This window comes from Amblyomma americanum, chromosome 1 (assembly GCF_052857255.1).
Source record: "Amblyomma americanum isolate KBUSLIRL-KWMA chromosome 1, ASM5285725v1, whole genome shotgun sequence".
Classification (NCBI taxonomy): domain Eukaryota; kingdom Metazoa; phylum Arthropoda; class Arachnida; order Ixodida; family Ixodidae; genus Amblyomma; species Amblyomma americanum.
The window spans coordinates 277,820,481-277,842,448 of NC_135497.1; the positions used below are offsets into that span (position 1 = coordinate 277,820,481).

Sequence of the window (21,968 nt, forward strand, 5' to 3'; positions counted from 1 at the left end):
AGCAATTATTAAAATAGACTCCGTTAGTTAAACTGTACAGCGGATTTAAATACAATCTCCCAGCCGAATACTTTCATTTATTACAAGTGTTTAACAAGTTGATTAACCCGCCCAAACTTATGGGCTTATTGACGTTTTAACTCGCACCTGAATAAAGTGAATAACAGCTGGAGGCGTAGCACTTTAACAAACGAAAAATACGCATGGACTCGCTTGTACAGGTGCGGACAAAAGTAATCGTAGCACGCAATTGTATTCCAACATTTTTTTACGCGTTGCCTAATTGAAATTTCTGGCAACAGCGTGTGCATGCTGGTAGTCCACGTTGGGGTGCTTTCTCGAGGACAAACAGTGTTTCTCCATTTCCAGTCGGGAAGGCGTGATTGCACTGAATAGCTTGCTCCGTTTACTTATGTCCGCGCCAGTGCAGCTGAGTGGAACGCCGTGGCTTCCATTCAACGTTTAGCGGCTACTAATGACTTTACTGCACCGAGGGGAAAAAGCACAGCGAGAGAGCCAAGAAGTGCCGCATAAAACGCTGCAGCAGGGCACTGACCTCACGGCAGTCAGTGCCGAAGGCACAAGTGGGAAACTCAGGCGCAGTGAGTGATGGCATGGAGCGAAGGCGCTCCCACCTGAGCCACCGCGTCAGTCCATCCATCCGCCGCACATGTACACAGCACGCTCTTCTGCAGCAGCAAATATGGAGGCAGGCAATCAACTCGAGTTCAGATGGAAGTGGGAAAGTCGTGTTTTTCAGAGCAAGGTAGGGACCACGCATTGCAGTCCACTCTTCGTGACGTAAATTCGTGTGCGAGGAGCAATTCCTAGCGTATCTGTAAATTTGGCTCGCCTTACATATTGTTTTATAATATGCAATAGTTACTTGCAGCGTCATCACTGCACCGGCACAAAGCATCATCACTGCAGCACGCGGCAAAAAAAAAAAAACCTAGGCAGTGCGAATTATGTATAAGGCAGTCGGATATTAGATGGGCTAATGTGTTACGTGGCTAACGTGATACGTGATCAGAGCATTTCCTTTTTACCTTGTGTACTCTGTACTGATGGAGATTATCTCGCGTCCCAGGAGTGGGGAAGTTATTTACTCCCTACTCACGTCTTTATTTTCTCTTTGTTTATGACGCACAAAAGGTCAGCTGAGGCTTCAGTGAATCGTGAAACGGATCTTGTTGAATACTCGAAGTGTTCTCCAATCTGCTTAATCACAAAGCCTGTAAGCGTTCGCGTTATTCAGGTAACAGGACAGCCTGTATTAGCACTGCTTTAGCGTACTACCGGGTGAGTTACTGCGTTTTCTTTTTGGTGTCGACGAGTTCGCGCCGAAATTTCCTAACAGCTTCTTCAAAGGAATCTTCGAAAGGAGAGCCTTTCTCTCCAGCACTACGTTCCAGGTCGTATACTGCCTTGCCCTTCTCTGTCTAGGTGAGAGTCACTGGCCGCAGTGGCGACAGTGTGCCGCGTTCGAGGGGATCGGGAGGCCGGCGCTCCTCGTGATACCAGTGCAGAGGTGTCGTCGACTCTTCGCTCAGCTTACATAATGAGGCGGGCCGCGCCACCAGGGCAAGGGTTGTGCTGCGACAGCAGTGACGCTGTACAGCTGAGCGGCAGCTGCGATCAGCGGAACAGGTCTGCGTTGCCCCTTCCCCAGCAGCGACCGCCGGCGGCACGTCCCTGGGGCTTTCGCCGGACGCCCTTTCCTGATCGGCGCGCGACCAGCCTCTCGTCCAAGGGCAATCAGAGGCAGTTCCGATGCGTTTGTCTTTCCCTTTTACTCGTGCTCCCGGTGAACGCCGCCTAAGTCGCCTTTCGCGATCGGTCGCGCTTGGACGGGTGCTCCTCCGCTCACTCTACGGCGTCGTACGCAGGGCCCCACGTCGGCCCGCAGCCTGACGCAGCAGACAGCCATGCGGCCCCCCGTGATGCTCGCCGCCCTCCTGCTGCTGGTGCTCGGCACGGCAGCCGCCTCTCCGGCCGAGAGCGACACGCGACCCAGCGTGCCGTCCCCGACGACGACACCCAGAACCGTGCGCTCCAGGGCGCCCGTCAGGACCACCACCAAGGACCCCGGGCCCGACCCGCGCAACCCGTACAAGTACTACGCGCGCAAGCAGGAGAAGCTCGTCAAGACCCTCATGAAGACCATCACTGAGCACGTGACGCCCCAGTTCCTGGGAGACATCTCGCAGCTCAACCTCACCGGCGACTGCACCTACGGATTATTCAAGATGATCTTCGGCGTCAAGCAGCTCAAGCCGTGGGCCATCAAAAGTGAGTGGCATGGCAGGCGCTCACTTCTGTGGGGGCCTGGTGCCAGTTATTCGCCTACTGGGCTGGCAGTTCTGTGCCAGAGATGAGACAACAAATCGATGCCGTAACTACTAGCGTACGGAGCAGCAAAAAAAAAGTAGACGAAAATAGATAGTACCTGTACCACACGCGTCTCCTGCTCCTGGTTTTGAACTTATAACCTCCCAGGAGGCGCTGTTTTTTACGTAAAGTTAAGCCCACAAATTGAAATGAATATTTAAAAAAACGTGATTTTTTTTTATCTGAAAACAAAAATAGAGAACGTGGACCCAGTTTCCACAGAACTTTAACCTACTGCAGCTACACAAAGTAATTTAAAAAGAGTGACAGTGACAACGGGTGGAACTGGGAGTACGATTTCACTGGGAACCTGCGCCCGTACTAAAAGCCTTCCTTTTTAGTACGAGCACATGTTGTTCATTAGAAAAACAGGATGCCGGCGGCAACAGCTGGTAGGCTTGATTGGTTACTACAACATGATTGGCAACGCAAATGAACGGGAAGTACGAAAAGGACAAAAGACTTGCGTACCCACAACTGCAACTCGTAAAGGCACCCAGCATATGCAACACTTCGTCATTAGATATAACGTGAAATAGGATGAGGAGATGCACAGACCTTAAATTCAGTCTTTTAGTACCTACACTTAGTGCTTTTTATACAAAATTCTCATATGAACCAGCAATGAGACGTTTTGCGTCTTTTAAGAGTTCAGATTCACTGCACTCTCTGTCACAAACAGCCTGCTTTCTTCGTTTCGACCCGCTTCTGTGTTCGACGTACTTATGTGAAGCGCTGCAATGAGAAATAATAAAAAAAGACCATGTAACCTGTATTTGTTTGCAACCCCTCATTATTATACACGTATGGCAGAAGGGTGGTGCGCTTCTACAGTACTTCATGACAGTAAGGTTGTTGTCATCAACAAACGTGCCTAAACCGCCAAACTGTGCTCAAATCTCGTGTGAAACTCGGACAATGCCGTTGTCAATTTCATGTCATTGTTGTTTTTTTATTCGCGTGCGTTCGAGTTGGCGCCCGAGCATTGTAGCGCGTTAGCAAGAGAGCGGACTTATAATTCGTCATATGCGCCGCCAAATATTGATAATCCCCATGAAACACTGCTCTTTTCGCACTTGCATGACTCGGCATTAATATATTGCCACCATTTCAAAGGTGTCACGCGCAAGAGAGCTCGCTCATCACGGGCACTTATTTCAGCGTGTAACAAAAGAAGGTCATACGCCGAAGCTGGTGTAAGCGTCTGGCACCCAGCTTCATCGAGGCAGTGACGTGCGAGCTCTAACAGCTGAAGCGAGCGCAGCGGAAGCTATAATTGTAGCAGAACAGAAAGGATATCCCGAAAACAGCGAGTAGGAAAGCAGATCGCGACGCTTACGGACGCAGGTGCTTTCAGTGTTGTGCGCTTTTATTCTTTTTTTCAATTACGCACAGACGGGAACACTTATATTAAGAAATTGCAGTGCAGATAGCGCGCACATTTTCCACTGCTCAATACCACTGCTTGCATTCAAACACGCTGTCAGTGACTTCTCTACGTACACACTCATTTAAGGCTCACGAACAGTGCTTGCGGGAGCTCGTAACATTTGCCGTTGACACCTCGCTTCTATACGTAGCCTTCTGAAACGCGTTGTGTGAGCCACCGTCCGCATAGCACAAGTACATGACCCGTTGTAGTTGATTTCGAGCATAGGTCCACCAGTAAACGTAGCCTCCGAGCTCCGAAGCTCACCGTTCACGCGCTCCCACACAAGTACGAGAGTGCCACCGCAGATGGTCGGTGACCGTTGCGCTCGTGCCTCGTGGAACGCAGAGCTGGCTGCTGTCGCAATTACGAATTTAATTACCTACACGTCATTTTTCGCCTGCGAACAGAACGTTGAACTTACTTGAACTGAACGATTAACCGCAGATCCTCAGTGCCTTCTCCTCACAGAAGCCGCTTTCATAAAATCAGAGAACCGATAAGGCAGCAAACTAAAACAAATCGCGGAGTGAGATGAAATACCGCGAGGTCGCAAGGAATTAGTATGCAACAGATACGGTTCCTATCTTCATAGGAAATTTTTTTTTAGATTTTTCTCTTGTATCTGGGGAGGAGGACCGGCAGGGAAAGGGGGCATCCTTTCGAGGAATTGTCCTCATTAGCATGCGGAGATTGTTGGCCGTGGCTTTGCACGCAAGGTTTGTTTCTTACAGATTCCACTGCATAAACAGTTCACCGCCCCAGAAGTTGAAGTTACCAATAGAAGCTCCGGGTTAACTCTATATCTCTTTCTCCTGTGAATCCGAGTCCCTGCACCGTCCACGGCTAGCGCAGGCCAGTTCTAAGTGATACCACTCGTGGCCACTTGTCGTCGTTAGTGGTTTCCTGTCACTCGTTAATGGGATGACGCATGACGAACCTTTTACTCTTTATTTTCGTGTGTACCGGTGGTCACCTAATTCATCAGACCTTTATAATTTCATCCGAATCTCGGTGGAGAAATAAAGGCAAACGAAATTATCCGTGAATTAGTTCAACCTTGTACAATGGCGATTACTCGAATCGAATCGGGTTGAGCACCCATGCGCGAGAAGAGTTAGGATTGGAGAAGGAAATGACATGTAGCTGTGGGAATGCTCCCTGAAATAAACAGTTCACCTGGCTCAAAAAAAGAAAGGAGGGGGGATCTATGGCATTAACCAAATATGAGCTACTTCTAAAGCCGAAATCACGGAAGGAACCAGCAGACAGCTGCCCACTGCGTACGAAAACTTCATAATGACGTTTTCTCTCTGTTTTTTTTTTGTTCAAATGATTTCACTCACCGTCTCTCTTTTTCGTGTTGGTTCCATTAAAACCGCTCAGACCGCGTTGCCTGACTGCTGCATTACCACTTTATGCACCAAGGAACCAACCCGCGTAAAAGGTAATAATAAGAAACAAAATAGAAGATCTGACCCGCCTGCTTTTTATAAATATAGCGAGTTTATTCGCCCATATGCTGCTTTCTTGTCTTTGAAAGTAGCACCTTCTTAATTACCGTTACTTTTAGTTATTTAATAGGCTTATTTGCCCCAAACGTTGCTGCAGGCTCTGAGGAACGCCATATAGCAGAGTGCTCCGGATTAATTTCGAGCACCCGGGGGATTCATTACCGAGCAATGCTATCTCAGCGCACAGAAGTTTACGCATTTCCTATTGTTCCAAATGCGACCGTCATTGTCGGAATCGAACCCGCAAATACAAGCTAGTCGTGATGTGCGAACCTCCTCGGTGCTTGCACCGAGGCAGGTTGCACAAACAGGCAACGGTTGCCTGTATAGAGAGCAAAAGACCAACGATCGCACTGCCACTCTTGGTGCCTTGCGGAGCAAGCACGGGCAGTTAGTTCTCGCGAGAAAAAAAAATAAAAATAAATAAATTGCGTAGCTCTTAATTAAGCTCTGAGGAGTGAAGCTCCTAGGATTTAAACTCGAGCGACTACAAAGGACGTGCTCGTCGGCCTGCACAGCGGCATTCTGGGAGAGAGAGAGGGGGGGGGGGGAGTCTTTATTGACAGGCATCACTGGCGGATTGTGAAGCGCCGCGCCATATGCTCTCGTCTCTGAACAGACTGGCCCGTAATCTGAGGCCCGTGCAGCAACAAGACGGGCGCGCAGGGAGCGCCTCGGGCGAGATTTTATCGCATTCCGCACAGAGTCTAGTTGGCGCGCTCTGCGCCAGGCCTGCGCAGCGCAGAGGGCCGCGCGTCCTAAGATGGCGCAACTCGACCGACCGAACCTGCCGCGTGCAGTGTCGAAACCATTCACGCATGCGCAGCCGAGCGACCAGTCTCACTTTCCGTCGACGTGCCGCGTTTGGATGCCCCTATGCTGCACGCCGTCGTGGCAGCAATAAAAACGCACACGAGCCGCGTAGTAGCCGTTTTCCGGGGTGTAAAGAGAAGCTGGAATTTTGCGAACTATCCTCCGTTTTTTTTCAGAATCTTTGTCGGAATGATTCCTCAAGTTTAAGTTCTTCGCGTGTAGGAACTGACCTCTACGAGCTCCTTGGATTACTACTCTCAGTCGTGAGTAACGCGAGTAGCCTTCGCTGCGAGCTTTACGGTTGGTGAACGGCCTCGAAACGCTGCCAAAACCAAAAAAAAAACGGACAATAAAGGTATTATGAGGCGCAGAATTATTTGGCTTTCCTTATTCATTGGTCACACGACGGGCGTTTAAGACGTAATGCGAACAACTGGCCGATATGCCATAAATTAAACAGCAAGAAATAAGGTGGCCTGCTTAACTGCTTCATTGCATCCTTGCCACAATAATACGCTTAAACGCGATAGCATGCATCCTGTCTTCGAAGAGTAGTCAGAAACGCGTCGCTTCGGTTGAAAGGAGATGCGGTTTGAGAAGGACCGCATGCATAGTTTGATGTCTCTCGTGTGTTAGCAGCACTAATATTTCGCTGCAACCACTCCTGATCTCTTTAAATATAGCTGAACGCTATATCGAAAAGAGGTTGGTGTCGGCCGAGTCATATTTATGCAAAGCGCGCAAAAAGTGAGTGTGGAAGCGCGTTCGCGACAGTCACAAGTGTCGGTTGTACTGGAGACTGGTTTCTGAATATCATGGAACGAACTGCGGTCCGTGAAACTGCGCGAACCCAGCAAAAAGGGTGTTCTGACCCCTCCTTCCTCTCGCGCATTGCAGAAAAGTAGCGCTTGATATATATATATATATATATATATATATATATATATATATATATATATATATATATATATATATATATATTATATATATATATATATATATATATATATATATATATATATATATATATATATATATATATATATATAAACAGACTGCCAATCTAAAGCGCCACAGAAATTGCACCAAACCGTCAGTGCGGAGGCTTCGTGCACTCGCGGTCACCCTTGCTATACCCGCTCTCAATAGCGAGCAATGCAGAGGTCGGTAGCATTTTTTTTCTTTCTCTTTTCTATAAGTCTACGAGCAATGCCGAGAGATCTATGCGGGTGCAGAGGCGATACCGATCTGCGCCGGGATTTCATGCTGGGTGACCAAGAAGCAGAGGGAGAGCAGCACAGATTTTGCCCTGGTATACCTGATACCGAATGATCGGTATCAGGTATACCAGAAGCCTTGCCCCGAGCTGTGTCCTCGCGTTACTGGTCTGACTGCCCCCATCTCCGAGGGTCTGTCGGAAGGCCTGTACAAGAGGGTTGCTCCGGAGTGACGCGCGCCAAGCTGTAAAGCAAGGGCACGAATTGCGCGGGAACGAGACAGATTCGTGCTACCTGACACATAGAACATTGTTTGCGCATGGATAATGTATTCCTTAATTTGGCTGCGTTAATTAGCGCTGCAGAAGAATTTTCCGATACGTGTCGGCCTTTTACGGAGACAGCTGTACCAGCGAAGCTTTACAGGGCTTCCGGAGTCGTCCTCGTCGAAGCAGTAGTGTGTCGTAACAGGAAACTTATGCTGTCCCCACTGCGGGGTCATGTGATGGCCTTCTGGCCAGCCACAACCGCGCCATGTTACCATGCTAGCCAATGGGACTGCGTCGTCTGTGGTGACGTGTTCCAGGAGGGTCTGAGCCTTGTCGGTTAACGGGCCCTGGAACTGAGCCTTCGGCTTGGGCGGGGCAAGGGAGGGGCAGGGCTAACAACCATTTAAGTCACTTGGCCTTGGGCAAAAGCAAAATTCTTATTGACTGTCGTTACACACCACCGGAACAAAGCTCCTCTAGCATATGCGTAGAGGCAAAAATGTTTTTTTTTTTTTAGACACCTCTTCGATAACGTACGTGTGGCGAATAACAAGGGGTCGAGAATGACTGTGCGTCTTCGTCGACGCGAGGTGGCGGAAGGATCGCGAGTGATGTGCGGCGCGCTTAACATCAGGCGCAGATGACCCGTTCACCGTTCGAGTTTCCGCGTGCTGGGTAGCGTTGTACGGCTCCAGCCTTTGCGTGCCGCTGCGTTGAGAATCTACAGAAGGCGAGGTTATCTCGGTCAAAATGGCAGCTCTAAGCGTTTGTCGCGTTTAAGTGCGAGACTCGTTTGGCGAGTTCGATTATTTTACATAAGTAGCTTGTTCTAGATACAAAAATAAAAACCCTGTTTCGTTTGCAGAAATAAGCACGAAATGGCACTCAATTACAGCGGGGCCGGCATACGTTTGGTCGCGTCTAGCGGGTACTCTCCTTGATCGTTGTCCTCACCTGTCTCTACAAAGTCCGGGACGGCACATGGTGCGTCTCATGTCTAATGTTCGTATGTGCTTTTGTTGCGTATGACACGTCATGTACCAACTCCGACTAACCAGTCTCCTAATTTGCACCAAGGTACGCATGTATAGCGCAGGCTGGCGTCCGCAGACTCTTGTTTCAATCGGCAGAGCAGGGACGGGCAGCTCCTGGATTAAGCATTACAAGAACTGAGAGAGTTTTCCTGAAATCCGGCCGGAAAGGCTTACAAGCATTTCATGCTTATTACCACCGACGGTCTATATTTAGCTGCGATCGTAACATTTAAACATAAAAGGTTTGAAGATAAAATAAATTCTACGCTACTATTACGCTAGAAAAACATTTCGTACTCGTCACATCACTCACGGTCCTCGGAACACTGTACAGACTAGGTTATTCGTTCTTTCTTTTTTTTAGATGTGCATGTTTGTTTGTTTTTCTCCTGCGCACGGATTCGTCACCCTTACATTGTGATTTCTTCGGAAAAGCAAATCAGGTCCATCTGGACAACTTGCTGTTTCTTTCTTGCTTCAGAAAAAGAAATAAGGTAATGCGGCGACGCAAATCCCAACCACTTCACGTTGCGAAGGTGATGAATGGAGTTCGCGCCATGAGCTTTGGCGACGAAAAAAAAAATCGTCGAATCTGTGCATTGCGTGCACACGTGCAATATTCGTGCGCTCAGCCAAGGCGCCAGGCCTTTGCCGTTGGAACTGGCGGCATTCCGAGGCGTTTTTTTCAAGGCGGGGAAATTTGCGGGTAACAAAGGAGAGCACGACACGAGCGGCATTGGCGTTGCAGCCACCTTGAGCCAGAAAGCTACGTACCGTGAATTAACGGCGGTGACGCTCGTTATTCAAATAAGGGAACCATAAATGCTTTCGCACGTCACGAGTGCACTCTGTCGATCTACATGGTCCAGTCGGGTGCGTGCATGAAAACGGGCGTGGACTCTGGTTAGTGCAAACGTTAGCAGGGATTCATCCCTGCACCGTCCCTTAGGCTGAGCTTGTTTTTCTATTTGCCGAAGGCTCTGCATTGTTTTACAACCCAGCACAAAACATACGCGAATACAGCGCGCGGAGTTTCGAGAGGGGTACTTACCAAGAAGGAAATGCCGTAAAATGTAAGTGACTGAACGCTCCGCGCTACGCGCTTTCCTGTGACGCTTTGTGACAGGACAGGGAGCATTTACGAGACATCGCAAAATCTGATCTGGAATCTGCTTTGGCGCAGCAAGGCAGCGAAATATATGCGCTCAGCTTTACGTTACGGCAGTAGAGTTGGAGCAAATCAATCTCGAAGCCCCGCCGGATATTTAAACCAGCTTGACGCTTTCACTCGAAAACCGACTTTCATGGGCCTTCTGTTCTCAGTAGTGGCGACGATTCACGCAACCCGTTCAAAAGACTGCAACCGCACTCTCCCTTCTACCCCACATTACACGACCAACATCATCTTGTTTCGACAGAAGAACGCGAGTTTTTACGTTTTACGCTTTTACGTTTTTACGTTTAACTCCTGTCGAGACGCCTCACGTCCCGTTAAACTCATTACTCTGCTGTACTCTTGCCAACCCCCTCCCCCCCCACCCCACCCCCCCATGTTTCTACGGGGCCTTTATTGTCGTTCTCTTTTCAACGGATGATGGCTCTTCCTCCAATGTCTCCGCCACAGCAATCGGATTCCTTCCCTCCCTTTCCAGGCACTTCGGTGTCGAGCTAGCCCGTCGTCGTAGCTTGACCCCGGCCTCTCCTTGTTTTCATTTTTTCTTCACAAAAACTCATTTCATGTATTTATCCTTTTCCTTGCTTGAAACTTGGAGGCAAAGAGAAACAGACCACTCTTCGCCACAATGTCGTCGACTGCTACGAAAGTCCCAAAACAAGATCTCTAATGAGCTGCTTCGGATATGGCGCAAATATTCCGTAATTTATGCTCCACTGTTTCACTCTTTACCTCATCCTTCAGGCTGCACAGGATTCGCCGTGTCAGTAAATGAATCAGATCAGTGAATCAAAGATTCGAAAGTCCTAGAGAAACTTGCAGAGTGTGGCAGCGTCACCTTGTTCGATAAAAATTTAAATTAATTATCTTGAAAATTAAATCAGGGCGCAAATGCGAAGTCAATGCCAACGTTGTGGCTCAAACTCGCAGCCAGCAAACTCTTTATTGCTTCGTGGCTATGCTGTTTTATTCAAAATGATTGATCGCGTTTGAAGACGCGCGTATCGGGTTTGAAGACGCGCGTATCGGAAACATTTGCACAAAGGACAGAAGACGATACACACAAAAAAAGCAAAAATTTTCAGTCACTGCACTTCAAATTTTAGCCATCGCACTACACATGCTTGGTGCATCCCTGTTTCCTTCAGACTTGCGTCCAAAAGTTGTTTAGCTCTACCCACAAATGTCGCAGCGTCTCTCCATTGGCGTTCACCCAAGCAACAGTGATGAGCTTCCTCGATCCTTCGAAACTAATCGGCAGTGATTCGACGAAAAGGAAAACTTCAACATCCCACAGAACAAAAAAAAAAGATCGCACGTCGCAAAGAAGTAAGACCTGGGCAGCTGATCATTCAACTAGCCAACAACCACTCGCGTTATTGAGGTCACGTCCCAATCCTGCTGGAAGACCCCAAAAGAGTTTAAGCTTGTCGAAACACCGGTGAAGGCCTCCCCGGTGAACATGGTTCATATTCAACACACAAATTTCTTTATGACGCACAGCCAAATTTTTATTTTAAAAAACGTTCGTGCCACCAGTCGGTTCGTTCCCTGGACGCCTGAAAGGCATTGAAACTAAAATTTCAGCCGCTCGCTGGCATGAAGTGCTTGGAACTATAGTGTAGAACCAAGAGCTTAAAACTCACGAAGTTTGAAACCCGTGAAATGTATTGAATAACACGGTGTCATCGAAACAGACAGGCCCTTGAAAGCGAGAAAAGGCTACGGGAAACGTATAGGATACAACTAAAAAAAAAAGTAGTTGGTAACAAGCGGTTATGGTCCGCAGCGTCCTGTATTGCTACGCTGACCAGTCGCAACAGTAAACGAGATCAGCTTTTTAATGCCTGACCATATCACACAAGCAAGAGGCATCGGAATGCTTGACCTTGTAATTTCGCCTAGCGATTAACTTCTTGTTTAGCTAAAAGAAAAGCTTTAGCAACTGGCTACGTTTTGTCACAGAGGAATTCTGTGTGGCGGTCACTGCAGACTTAAGTTGTATCCGACTATAATGTGTTTATCTGCATAAAGAGAAAGGGATTTATAAAAATGGACCTAGCAGATAAACTTAAAGGGAATATAAAAACAACCCTATCAGAGGCACTTCGCTAATTTTTTTTTTAATTTTCGTCCTGAACACAGGCGCACCTTTCTATAGGTTATCACAAAAAAAAATGGATATATAGTCACTCGAAATTTCAGCAAACTCTCCTGACCTTCCAATAATAAAAGTTGGTGGTGTAAGACTTCTTTTTCTGCCACGTTAATAGCACATGTCGAAATGCGAATGAGAAATTATTCTTCTATATTCCTCCCTGCTGTGCTCTGTCCGCGTAGTATTTTGTCACCATTTTTATGTGCCATAACTTTTATGGACGCAACTGTCCTTTCGTCTTCCTATCGAGCTCCGTTACTCTGTTTTTTTTTCGTTATCTTGCTCAAACAGATACCTTAAACAAAGAACGATTTTTGACTCTCCATTCTCTTTCAGCCATTATGTGGTTTTGGTAGCACGACAGAATGGCACGATGGCGGCCAAGTTAATGCAACACATTCACTACAAACACCGCGCAAGGCGACACGGACAACGAAGGACAGAGGACGCTGCGCCACCTTTCCTGCGTCCAATCTTGTCTGCGTCGCCTTGCACATTATTCCATTAGGATACGGTTGCACGCTGTTCAGTTCATCCAACCGGCGTGCAGCGTGCCGATGTTGACATGCATGGGCCTGCGGGAACTTTTTCCTCATTTCATCAATGAGCAGTCTTTGCAATCTGAAACGAAGCTGCTACGTTCGCTGCCCTACTCACCTGATTTACACACAACGCGTTCAGAACGTGGCCGCAGCTATATTAAAGGCACTTCGCTTCACTGGATTGCAGGCTGAGTTCTATACGAACATTATTAGGCTGCAGCAAGACGGGGGTTACGAAACGCAGCAAAATTTAAGGGCAGCCACCCCTCGTGCTGACCGCTGAAAAGCTGCATTCTACACTCGCGCAGAGGGTCCGGTGCGTTTATAAACGCCGTACTACGGCGGGAATCCCTGGATTCCAACCTGTATGCAGGTCGGAATCCAGGGACTCCCGCCGTCGTACGGCCAAGTCCCCCGCCTGCCTGGCAGGCAGCCGTAACCTTCATGGATGTGGTCGTTGGCGCCGTTGCTTCCTTAGAAGGAAGCAGGACGCCGGCAATATGGACCGGGTGTGCAGAATCGCCTGAGCTTACGTGGCCAAAGGAAAGCACGTGAAAGCGTGTCTACATTCCGACCCAGCTGGCTACCCAAGCGCAACGCTTCAGTATCCACGACATCTGGATTATGGGCAGAGGAAAAGGAGTGCGTAAACAGGAATTTATTGCGGGGGGGGGGGGGGGGGGCGGAATGAGCCAGGCAATCGATTAAGTGGCTGTCTCTACGTCGCTCGGAGGCATAAACAAAGTTGTCCTCCAAACGTTTCTCTGCCCTTGGACTGATTTCATTCAGAACACGGGGCAATTTTCAGCTGCGATGTTGGCTGCTCTCCCCTAGCTTTCAAGTCTTCACTTATTTATTTTTCTTCTAGATTTATGCTTCAGCATTACTTACTTCTGTTCAGCCAAACCAGCAAGCATTTCGCCTTCTGTTACTTGCCATTCTTCCCGACATTTCTGCACGGCAGCACAGAGTTCCCTCTGTGAGTCATGCTTCACAACACGCTTCGTTGGTCACGGGTGAAAAACTTCGAAGGGTGAGCCCCAGTGAAGCGTAACATGCTTCGTGTCGGCGGTGCGAAGAAGCGTCCATATTTCAGCTATGCAATGACCACTCGGAAAGAGCACGCGAAGAGTCTGCCAAAAGAATGCAAAGTGTAAGCGAGTAAGTTATTTATACCGTCGCCTCAGCTGGATCATCGTAATTAAGTGTCGTTCGAGGCTCCCCTCGTGCGAGATGGCGCCACCTGCCCGCTCGTCAGTGCGGCCTCGGCAGCGAGATCTGGAGAAGGAAAATGTTTAGAAGAGCGCAGCCGCCAAACGCCTGTTGCGCCACGCAGTGTCATTATGCTCGGGGCTAGCATTATACACTGCCGAACCGAAGGACAAGTGAGCAAACAGCTTCGAGCGGTCTTTTGCTGCTGGATGCTGACGAGACCAAAAAACCATTAAAGATGCTAGTCCGATGCAAAAACCTGCATTTCCTTCTTATAGGTAACGTATATAGTCGTCACAAAAAAGAAAGCGTGTGCGCGCAGTCGACGCTACTCAAGTTGCACCAAGTGTATTGTTCGCATGCACCGCTCGGCGGCCGGCGAGTGGTTATTCTACTACTTTCGAGGAATCACTGCGCATAAAAAAATTCCGAGCGACCTCTTGGCGGTAATAGGACGCGTAGAGGCGGAAAATTACTATTTGAAATACACCTAGTTGCAATAAAGTGTCGATGTGGGCTAGTTTGCACATGACTGGATTGCTGAGCGGGGCAAAAAGTCGGGACTGAGGTGGAGGCAACATAAACCGATGACTAGCAACTATTTAAACTCAGTCAAAAAAACACCGAAAAATCTATCCGTAAATTTATTCTGGCGCGAGAACAATTCCTTGTCTCCCCTCTTTCATTTCTGGTGAGTCCATGAACTCTTTCAACTTGCAAAAATGTCCAAGAGAAGAGAAAAGAAAAGGAAAGACGCATAAAAGGAACCGCTGTTAACCAAGACAGAACAGCTCTTCCTGCGAAATGCTTATTGATGACATCCTGGCGCGGCTATCCTCCCGTGAATGGCCAAAGCTTAAACTACTTCTCTGAAATGCCGGTTTCTGTACGTTACAGAGACCAGCTGTTGAGCATTGCAGGGGCCTGATATCAGACAAGTAAGTGTTGCCACATCATCGGGGTCCTACGGACATTGAATACACGTGTATTCTTTTCTTCTGTGTGTAAATGGGCACTTGCCACTGTCCGCGATTTGTACTGTTGTCTCCTTAGTGCCCAGGTTTTTCCGCTGTTTCGCATCCCGAGCACACGGTTAATCAAGAGCAGAACGTTCTTCGTGTGGCGTGTTGTTGCTGCTTCCTCTTCCTGAAGCCCATTTATACGGATATCTACTCTAAAACATTCATTTACCAACACGCGCGCTCAATATCCGAAAACAACAAACCGCGCTTTATACTGTTACCTATAGGCTGAAGTAGATCATCATGAACTCATTAACTGTGTGCGAGCTGGTTAGGCGGTTTTCACACCTTTTCCATCAGTCAGTTTCTATTGATGGCGAAACGAGCCGACAGGAGAGAGGCAAAAGCATAGTAAAGTCGTTTATTCTCGCGAACACTGCTTAAAATGACGTCAAACAGCAAAGAGGAGCTTTCGGTGGCGTCTAAAAAGCAAGAGCGCCGAGCGCTATCTACGGACTCGCACATAGCAGCATCGACATACGTGTTAACGCACCTATTGGCATCCTCCGGACATAGACGCGCGTGTGACAACGCTGAAATCGAAGGACAAAAGTAAAACGAAAAAATTATGAGATCCCTGCGGCACCCGCATTGGAGGACAGCGTAAGCATTGACGCCTCCTCGCCCGTCTTTGCCCCTCTTTGCCTAAATTAATCAAGTTCCATCATTGCCCATTTCAAGTTTTGAAACTTAACGCCACTCTTCGTTTTCAAATTTGGCGCCACGCTTCGCTCCGTCCACACTTCCCGTTTTTCAAATTTGGCGCCACTTCTGCTCAGGCCCCGCCCGCCTTTTGGACATTTTCGGTTCTAATTAATGAATTATCCCACATGCGCCTGATGATTTCCCCTGCAAGATTTTTTGGTGCTCTGTCTAATGCATCCATTCTTTTTCTTATAACTCAGTTCGTTCGAATGTTATCGTGATGACAAGCTCGTGATGACATGGAACCGCCAACATAGCCATACAATGCTTACGCATTAAAAGAAAAGTTTGGGAGCAGTATATAGCCATTGCTCCACCATATGCTCGAGTTATGGCAGTTTCTTTGCCCGCGCGGCTGGAGAAGCGGGTGCAGCCAGCGTGGCCGCAGTAGAGGCCACCCTGGCGCGTGAGGAGCGTCGTCCAGGTTGCGTGGGGGTCTCCCTCGGTGGCGCAGTGCCAAGGACAGAGGTCACTTCACCGGGCAGAGCCAATCGTCCATCGGAGCACGCACGTGCCGCTCTTCCAGGGTCCGTTGGCGCCCCCGAGCGCGAAGCTGACCAGAGGCACGCGCTGAGGTTGCACGTGCGCTCTTCCGCGACTGTTTACTTGCTTCGACGGAAAAGTCGATTGGCATTGCGGTATTCGCTCGAGGGAAGAGTTTTAACGACAGCGGAGCGTAACCTTCGACGGATAGGTTGACGAAAATAATACGCTTTGAAGGGCACGAAGCGAGCAAAGCGCCGCGCGTCGAAAACTTGTCGTCCAGCGTAAGCAAGAAACTATTAAGTGACGATTGTCGACATCTTTTCGACGGGGCTGTTTCAGTGAACCACCGCATTCCCTCATGCAACGCTGCCGGAATTCTGGAGAGTGAATAAGCGAGAAGGAGAGGAAAAGAGATTTTACGAGGCAACTGTGCGAACTAGCGTAGAGAATTTGCAGGTTAACTTGATCAAATAAGCTTTTTTTTCTGTTTATTAAAAAATACTTACACACATGTGAGCTCCTCAGCCTTTACCAATGCTAGGCATGTTCACTGTTGGAAGGTGCGATTCGTCTGAATCTGTTCTAACAAAGAGCCGTGTTGGCGCGTGGAAGACATTCGATTTATTCGAAGCGCACCTACGTGACATCGCCGACGGGTTTGTTTTCCTGAATTGTTACTTTGCCTCACCGCCGCGGTGGCTCAGTGGTTAGGGCGCTCGACTACTGATCCGGAGTTGCCGGGTTCGAACCCGACCACGGCGGCTGCGTTTTATGGAGGAAAAACGGTAAGGCGCCCGTGTGCTGTGCGATGTCAGTGCATGTTAAAGATCCCCAGGTGGTCGAAATTATTACCGGAGCCCTCCACTACGGCACCTCTCTCTTCATTTCTTCTTTCACACCCTCCTTTATCCCTTCCCTTACGGCCCGGTTCAGGTGTCCAACGATATATGAGACAGATACTGCGCCATTTCCTTTCCCCCAAAACCAATTATTATTATTACTCACTGTCACTTGTTGCGAGCCCGTTGTGCCATTGCGGTTCTGGCTGGGCAACATTATTTTTCTTTCTTTTTTCTCTGCCCACACTGATATATGTCACTGGTTGCAGCCTGTAACTTCAGGCCTAACATTCAGCCAGCGCTGCACATTTCAAGCTCCGGTAGTAAATAAGATGCTGACTTATGACAATGGGGAAAAAGACGATTCTGTAAAAGAATCGTTACAATATGAGTCCCGGTACTAGTTTCTTGAAAGAGCATTTTGGATCTTTGAGAAAACCTCAACTCTATATTTTCACACCCTGAAGAATTTCAGGAGGAACAGGCGCCTGAATGCACGGCGCTTGCTAAAAGTGACGAAGCTAGCAACCTGGCTGAAATTATTACTGCGACATACACCTAGGCCTTTATAGTATAGCCACTTTTTTTTTTTACACTCGATTCCATTCCATTGTTATCATTCGCAGCGGAGACTAGAATACCCCGGCGATTCCGAGGGAGCGGCGGTGCCTCAGCGAATGAAGAAATAGAATTAGAATAGAATACTCATGTTGTGCAGGCAGTGAGCAGCATTTGAAGATTTCATTTTCATCAGTTACCCTACCCGATCGAGGCTACCCAATCCGTTAGAGGCGGCTTCACTGCAGCGCGCATGAAGGCAAAGCCGAACCGGCGCGGCCTTGCGGTGGCACGGAAATGCGCGGAACTGGAGCGCTGTGTCCGTGTTTCTTCCCTGCCAAGGTTCGAGACGAGCGTGCGGGCTGCGTACTCGCGCGCCGTTATTCGGCCACCCGCGCGCGCAGAGAACGCGAGCAAAGGCGTCACCAGCGACGGGACGGGGCGAAACAAAAAAGCCCACTTGCGAGCGGCGCGAGATATCCATCAATCTGGCCAAGGTAGGGCCGAACCAGTTCAGCGGCTCCCGAAAGCGCGCTCCGTCACGCGGGGGGCGCCGCCAGCCAGCGCGCTATCCGGCGGCCAAGTGCTACGGTCGCGGTGGAGGGAACCGGCGCGCGCGTAGCTCGTTCGCGTTTCGCGAGCGGCACAGCCGGCAGATTAGACACCTCCGTTCGCTGACACCAGTAACGTTCCCCCGTTGGGAAGGAGAGAGAACGACGCGTGCCGCACGGGGAAGGAAACAAGCAGGAACATCGTGAGCTAATTTACGTACCTAGGTTTTTCATTTGCACTCGAGCCAGCTTACGGCTTGAACGAGGTCCGGTTATTAAATACCCGCCACTTATAATTACGGGAACCCAGCTTCTCTTTATCTGCGGTGGCATAACCATTTCGCCTTTTTTTTTTCGGGCACATAAGCCCCGATTTATCGGGAGATAGGTATGCGCAGCGGAAATTAAGAAAAGGTAGCAGAGAACACGCATTGCCGGCCCAGAAAACCTGACACCGGTATCACCACAGGTGTCGTGTAGAAGCCCGTTTTTTTTTTTCCTAGTACAGCCAGAAAAGGCCCGCGCAAGGAGCAGTACGTGTCCGAGACAGTCGATGTAATGGGTAAGAAAGAATAAAAGGAGACGGAAAATATTCAGCGACCAGATAGGCTACCGCAAAATTCGCTTAAAGAAAGGAGTAAGTCAACGGTCTCATTCAAGTATTTAAAGGAAGAAACAGCGCGGTGAAAGACGGACACATGAAGAAACAACACACATGAGCGCTTCATTCTCATTCAAGCTCATTCAAGCTTCTCATTCAAGCTTCATGCTCATTCAAGCAGCAACATACATGCTGTAGTTAAAGATCGGTGGAAAGCCGGGCCTGTTGCTTCAAGGTGGTGCTTCATATATATCACGCGAACCGCCGGCTACTTCAACTCTATAGCTCATAACGTGCAACTAGAAGTGAATACATTTAATTGCCCCCTGCAGCCGAATTTTTGACACGGCGCATTAAAGGTCGCTGTGCTTTACATCGTTCTGTCTCCTAATGGCCTTCAAAGCGAACGTCAAGAAAAACAAGCCGCTGTGATACCGCCAGAAACACCAAAGAAAACGCTTCGGGAAGTTTAGAACCGTCGATTGAGCGCGACATGCGATAGCACCCGTTCTGCGCCTCAGAATCTGCTGGCACAGAAGTGAAAGCTACAACGGGCGCCAGAAATAAAGGAATTTTGAAAGCTTTTTTCGCGCAAGGGCAGTTCTTTGCTGGCTCGCGCCCTTGACTTCACCAACTGTGACATAAAACAGCGTGCAAGAGCCGACCAATCACGGAGCGTTACAGCGGGCGAAAAGCGTTCGGGAATCCGGATGCTGATTAGCTGGCGCCAACTGCAGCCCCCACTTCAGTGCCAGGCAGTTATGAGAATATGAGGATTATCGCGGCTCTACGAACCAACTTCAGCAAACAGAGCGGGGCGCGTTTGGACAGGAGGACCCCGCTGCGCCTTGTTGAAGGCGCCGCTCTAAGCCTATACCAAATTCTCTCAATTTATTTACAAAACTAACAAAATAATAAAATATTCTGACTTAATATACATATACATTGGTCAGCAATGTGGTTGAAGTTGCGCCCACCTTTTGCACCCTGGTATATTTTAAAGCTGTGGCTAAAATTACCCGGGAATACTTTAACTTTCTAGCTATCGCATTTTGGGCAGAAATGCTAGTGTCAAATAGTAGAACGTCTCAAGAAACCTCTAATTTTCCTGTCTTTATTTTGATATCTACTTCAGATTAGTTTTTGTGCGTTGAAAAGAAATTCTGCGAAATATATAAAAAAAAAACTCGTGGTACCGCGCTTGCGCGCCGTGACAGCAGTGTTCTCAAACATGGAACTCATGAATAATAATAATAATTGGTTTTTGGGCAAAGGAAATGGCGCAGTATCTGTCTCATATATCGTTGGACACCTGAACCACGCCGTAAGGGAAGGCATAAAGCAGGGAGTGAACGAAGAAGGGAAGAAGGAGGTGCCGTAGTGGAGGGCTCCGGAATAATTTCGACCACCTGGGGATCTTTAACGTGCACTGACATCGCACAGCACACGGGCGCCTTAGCCTTTTTCCTCCATAAAAAACGCAGCCGCCGCGGTCGGGTTCGAACCCGGGAACTCCGGATCAGTAGTCTAGCGCCCTAACCACTGAGCCACCGCGGCGGGTGTGGAACTCGTGAACGAATCTCCGCTCTATGGTGCTGCGAATGTGACAGGGCGAAAGCAATGACATGGGCGCTGGTGGTAATTATTGAAACTAACAGGTGCGGCTTGGCTGCGTTCATCGCGGAAAACAGCGGGCGCGGCGGTTCGCGGTAGTGATATGAAAGCCGAAGCACTAAGCACCGTTCTAGACGTCGGTCGGGCGTTTCGTCTGGCAGGGATATCACCAACTTCGGGAGCAAAGCGTGGCGTCGAGACGCCAGACGCGAAACGCCGGTAGACGCTAAGGAACGCTGCTTAGTGTTTCCACTGACCACTGCGCCCGCTGTTTTCCGTGCACAACGTGGCCACGTTACAGGTGCTCCTTTCAATTTTTACCGCCAGAGGCCTCGACCGGCATAACATTACGATTCTGAAAGCGATGTCAATCCATTCTCAAACTTCCCGCCGTTTGTGATTGGCTGAACCGACGCCGCGCCTCGCGTTCGCAATTTTTTATTGGCTTCCGATTGGCGGTAGTGGGGGGTGCGATATCAAAATTGATGAAATCATCTTCTGAATCGTTATATTATACCGGCTGTGGTTACATTTTTGCACCTGCGCTCTTTCCCAGCAGTGTGCAGGTAGCCACTTCTTCAAGCAGCACATAGATGACAAGTGTGAGACTTCTTTTTATTTTTCCAGAATGTAGTTCGGCAAAATATCGCCTTCGCAACTCCTTCTCTGGACTCTATGGTTAGAAGCGACGATAGACGCGTGCTATCGGCGCTGAAAGTTTGCAGAATGCCCTCTGCGGAATCTATGGATTTTAGCGCATCCAGAGCGAGGAACCGGGCGTTGAACTCACCGCTCGAATGGAAACGCACTTGCACGGGTGGAACGTGCAGTTCATCTTCCTGTTCCACGATGTTTGCTAATGCATGGTGCGCGGCAAAGCTAACCCCACGATCCGATACAATACGAGCCGAGCCAATGGTGTTAGGTGTTATCTTTAGTAGTACACGTTACCTTCTGCGCCTCTTCTGCTGACTGACGCAAGTTGGCTTCGGCTGGAACAACGCCAGGCGTGAGCAGAATAATGCTTGCGGCGCTGGCTACGCAAAGTATTCGAGTGCTCCTAACAGCATTTAGTTTTTAAAGAGCGTAACTTCCATACACATAAGACCACTGATATTCCCCATACTGCATTCCGACCGCATCGAGCAATTGAAGCAAAGTTACAAGGTCTCAGTTACCGAGCCAGTATGCAGTATGGTAGATCTAAGCTCGCTTAATCTTCACGTCAAAAATTGAAGGCCCACCTGACGCAGACTGGCGAATTATCGTCAGTTGTCACCATCATCATCATTTATGTACCCTTAAGGGCTCCGTTGGGGCATTACATAAGGGGGGGGGGGGGGGGGAATATATGGCAATAACGGGTCACAAAAATAATAAAAATATAGTTCATAAAAATAAATAGTAAGCACAAGTAGACACAGCTCTTGACCCTATGAGATATAGAAATGAAACAGATTTATGCTTGATTGAAAACTGTGGCGACCTATCATACGTTACTGCAATATTTACACAAAGAGAAATCCACGCAGCATAACTAGGGCCTTTCGTTTCCGGGTGTTAATTTTTCCAGAATTGGAGAACGTGCAAATCGGGAGATATTTCCTTAATTAAAATTAGGGTAAACATCGGTTTATCCAGCGAAAATTTTCGTAATTCGGGTTTCTTCGGGTCCTTTTTGCAGCAAAAGACAGTTTACTACAAGCGCTCGTTCTTGGGCAGGACACAAAATCCACTATTTTTTGTTAAATATTTCACAAACATGGAAATGACACTTTGCGCAGAAAAAAAAAAACAGCTGCTCACCAAATTAGATTTTTTCTCATCTATTAAAATTAT

General features: G+C 48.5%; 1 protein-coding gene across 1 annotated transcript in view; it reads left to right on the forward strand.

The window, feature by feature from the left end:
* The first annotated feature begins 1,796 nt into the window (after positions 1–1,796).
* Positions 1,797–21,968, forward strand: part of LOC144115144 (nose resistant to fluoxetine protein 6-like) — a 68,579-nt gene continuing 48,407 nt past the window's right edge. Inside the window, exon 1 of the mRNA XM_077649320.1 lies at positions 1,797–2,292. Coding sequence (XP_077505446.1) covers positions 1,929–2,292 — 364 coding nt within the window. The 5' untranslated portion in view covers positions 1,797–1,928. The remainder of the gene's footprint in view (positions 2,293–21,968) is intronic.